This window comes from Etheostoma spectabile, chromosome 15 (assembly GCF_008692095.1).
Source record: "Etheostoma spectabile isolate EspeVRDwgs_2016 chromosome 15, UIUC_Espe_1.0, whole genome shotgun sequence".
Taxonomy (NCBI): Eukaryota; Metazoa; Chordata; class Actinopteri; order Perciformes; family Percidae; genus Etheostoma; species Etheostoma spectabile.
This window is the reverse complement of record NC_045747.1, coordinates 26,335,736-26,339,607: the sequence shown is the minus strand read 5'-3', so window position 1 is coordinate 26,339,607 and position 3,872 is coordinate 26,335,736. Positions and strand designations below refer to the sequence as shown.

General features: G+C 37.2%; 1 protein-coding gene across 3 annotated transcripts in view; it reads left to right on the top strand.

Annotated features, from left to right (window-relative positions):
- The first annotated feature begins 1,480 nt into the window (after positions 1-1,480).
- Positions 1,481-3,872, top strand: part of stard5 (StAR related lipid transfer domain containing 5) — a 25,085-nt gene continuing 22,693 nt past the window's right edge. For 2 of the 3 annotated variants that reach the window (XM_032537427.1, XM_032537426.1), the window contains exons 1-2: positions 1,481-1,966; positions 3,395-3,444. In XM_032537427.1, the coding sequence (XP_032393318.1) occupies positions 1,877-1,966; positions 3,395-3,444 (140 nt within the window). In that variant the 5' untranslated portion in view covers positions 1,481-1,876. The remainder of the gene's footprint in view (positions 1,967-3,394; positions 3,445-3,872) is intronic. The other variant, XM_032537428.1, reaches the window with a different exon arrangement.

Here is a 3,872-nt window from a genome sequence, read left to right as displayed (position 1 = left end):
AGCCACTTTAAAGTTTTGCTGTTTTCATGAATACAAAAGTTGGGTGACCCTCCCCCCAAACTAAAAAAAGTTGGATGACCTTCCCCTCAACAAAGAATAAAAAGACATGACCCTCGCCTATTTTCCTCCAGTGGTCCATTCCAAACATTCCAAAACCTCATGAAGTGAAATTTTCATGCCACGGGACCTTTAATACATAGAATATTTCTTATAATCAGTTTACAGATCTGAGTCTGAAACGAAACTTCACCCTTCTGAACTAAGACGTTCTGCTTCAAAGTTAAGTTTAAACAGACTGACATGTCCAGGCTCACTCCTCCACTATTTGTTCATTTAAAAGGTTATGACAGAAAACGGGAAATAAAATAAAATAAAAAATGCAGGGAGTGCGTGTTTTTTGATGTCATAGTAAGTTTGATGTCGTAGTAAATTACTATGTACTATGTGGTTCAGTTTTTCTATGGCCTTGTCTTTTTGCAGTGCACGTTTGGACACTTCTGGGGGTCGTTTTCTTTAATTTAGTTGAACCTGTATTTAAAAGAGATATATGCTTGCCCTGACCCTAATAAAGAAATATTTTGGTTACCTTTGAGTGATCATTCCCGTTTGCAGCCGTTTACAAATCTCAACATTCACAGAATGGATTTCATTAATAGAATGGTTCAGGAATCTGTAAAATATTGGATTAAACGAGTTCTGTAAAATATTGGTTTATATGGGTTGCCTAGATTTTCAGAAGACAATCAACAGACAATATACATGTATGGATGATGATATAAAAAATGTCAGGGCGCCACTGAACTGTATCTATCGATTGCTCCTTCAACTAACCCGGATGTCTGTCACAGTTGTGAGAACTGAATGTGACGATATACAGAGAGTTGAATTTTCAGTGAGGATCAAATTTTTTTGGACTTCAGTTCCAAACTAATGAATTCAATTTCAAATGATGCTATTCAAATTCAGTTTTTCAATGCAGTGATTCAAATTAAAAAGTATAATTTCAAATTATGTAATTTAAATTCAGTCTTTCAATGCAATTATTCAAGTTTAGAAAATATTTCAGCCCACCTTATTTATTCAAAAGTATCGGTATCGGTGACACAGGCCCTGCATTTTCTTGATATCGGATCGATATCAAATGTTGCGGTACGGTACACCACTAAGCAGCATTTCGGATGGAAAGAAGCGACCACTACAATTCCCAGTTTACAATGCTGCAAACAGCGTGGACTCCAGTGGGAGGTGAGTGACCCCGGTGTGGCGCTTTTGCCTTCCAAATAAGATACATGGAACCTTTTCGCTTGATTACATGTTTTACTGTGTCCGTACTAATAGTAAAATAGGTGATTACATCACTGAATATTGTTGAAAGCATAGCCTACTGAAAAGCTTTATAGCAAATGGTACATTTTCATAAACGCTTACGTTTGTAAAAAGGGCTTTTCTTTTGAAAGCTATAAACGGAAGTGCATTTTTTCTTGATGATTTGACGCCTCTCCTGCCGATTCTCACAGTATATCAAGAAATTAATTCAAATACTTTGGGATTTTAACTTTCTGCACGAGACGGGTGTGGGCTGTCGCGTGACCAGAAAGGCTTTACAGTGAACAGACAGAGTTGTCACGTACCTCTTGACCCGCGAGCTAGCTGCTGTTTGTAAACGATGTGGGCATTGCATGGGTTTCATTCATTTTGGCTAAGGCTAGCTCTGTAGCAGCGGTTGTACTTGCTAACGTTAAGTAACTTGTCGCTGCTGCATTTGCGTTACAAAACCTACATTGTGACTGTTATTAATTGAATTGAGAGATAACAATATCGTGTCGACCATTTCGCCAGTGTAACGTCGGCTAGTCAGCAAAGTGAATTAAGTAATATGGATTATGAGCATAAAGCGAAGGCAGTGGGTGACTGCTTGCTAAGCTACAAGACGGATGAGTCCGGGTGGAAAGTCTGCAAGAAATCGGTAAATATTTGCCATTATTATCGTGTGATATAAAATTGTACCATATTTCTTCACATTGGCCCTGAGACATGCTGTACTCTGTTAACGTCACTCTTATAACGTATTTTAGATAAATGTTAGGTTTCTTGATGTGGCCTTATTCGCCGACACGTCAACCTTAGTTTACCTGACGGGACAAAACAGAACTTGAACGCAACTTGAGTCTCAACTATTCATTTTGCACCAAGCAAGTGTCACTCATTGTTTGTGGTTCGGCCCAACTGACTGAAATTCATAATTTGAGTTCACAAAATGGTACAATATGTATGGTAGATTCAGCTTTGTACAAATTAGTCATATAAATCTCTAAAATATGTCTGATCTGACACCACAATTTTAAGGTGGAGAGCTGACATAATCTGATAATGTTGCCTTATACATTGGCATTTCACTTGTATTGACCCTTATTGTTGTAAAATATGACCTTTGAGCATAAAGTTTATTAACCAGAATATTCAGAATTCAATCTGCCTTAGTACATGTCTTTGTCAGAACACTTTCAGCGACATGTAGCACCAAAACTGAGCTAATGTTCTCATATGGCAGTTGATATTATAAGTGCAGTGCCTTAGATGCTGGACACACTGCAAAAGCTATGTCAGCCACAGGTGCTCAACAATGGCTGACTGTCAGCTTGGTCTATGAGCTGATCTGTCACACATGCTCCTCAAGTAAGTGTGCAGAAAAACACAAGTTATGACTCTTGGTTGGAAATAAGTAAAAAGGGTTCCCCCTACCACTAAATCAAAACTAACTAAAAGTGGGTGTGGGAGCTCTACAGAATGGCTAACTCACAATCTGAGGCTCCAGAGGGACGCATTTTTGAAGAGATGGACCCCTGTCTTGCTAAAAATGTTTTAAAAAGAGAGGGCTATCACCCCTGACAACCCCCCCACTTCTTTATTCATTATTTGTTTTTTTTACTATTTATTATTTTTTTCATCTATATATTTTGTTGTTGTTGACATTTTCACTTTATTTTTATTAATTCATTTATTTATATCACATTTTTGGTCCGATCAGATACCTTAGATAGACTTCAGATAATTGTTCTTACTATGTATGTCTGTGCTTACTGTCTATGATAAATAAATAAAAAATAAGTTCACAAAAACCCAGTGGACTTATTTAGCTAAATTTCTCTTTTAAGCTTTTTGAGTGTTATTTATTTTCTCATCTGATCTAGCTTTTCCAACCTTGTAGACACAGATGAGGTACTAATTATGGTCCAAAAAAATATGTCAACTTACAATTAATTTTTTTTGACAAACTTCTTCCTCAGACCTAGGGAAAACACTGAGTAGTGTGTTGGGAGTGGACAGCATTTACCAGGGCCACTCATTACACACCGGCAAATGTCGCTGACTGTAAATGTGTTTTCTTTGGCAGAATGACGTGGTTGTGTCTTGGCGTCCCTCGTCTGAGTTCCCTGGGAATGTGTGAGAAAGCTCATCTTTTCTTTTTTTCCCAATGGATGAAATCTGTAGGTCAAATTTCAGAAGAGCACTTTTCACTTGTGTAAGGGTAATAAACACAAGGATAAGGATAACAGTTAGAGCTCTGCTTGCAACTATGAGCATATAACATGCTAACTAGAACTGCAAACAATCGAGTCATTTTTCAGCGAGATATCTCCCCGGAATAATATTGTGGTGAAGCTGGTGAGTTTGTTGTGCACTTATCACAAATGCTACTTTATTTTTACATGATATTTAAAAAAAAAAAAAATTAGCTGCTACCACTTTTCAAGATACTTAAATTAGATGTAACTGATGTGCACTTCCTTGCATTAGCCTTTCATAAAATTGCCACGCTAACAAAATAAAGTTGTGTATGAAAGTCGCTTTTCTTAGCAAAAAAAAAAGGG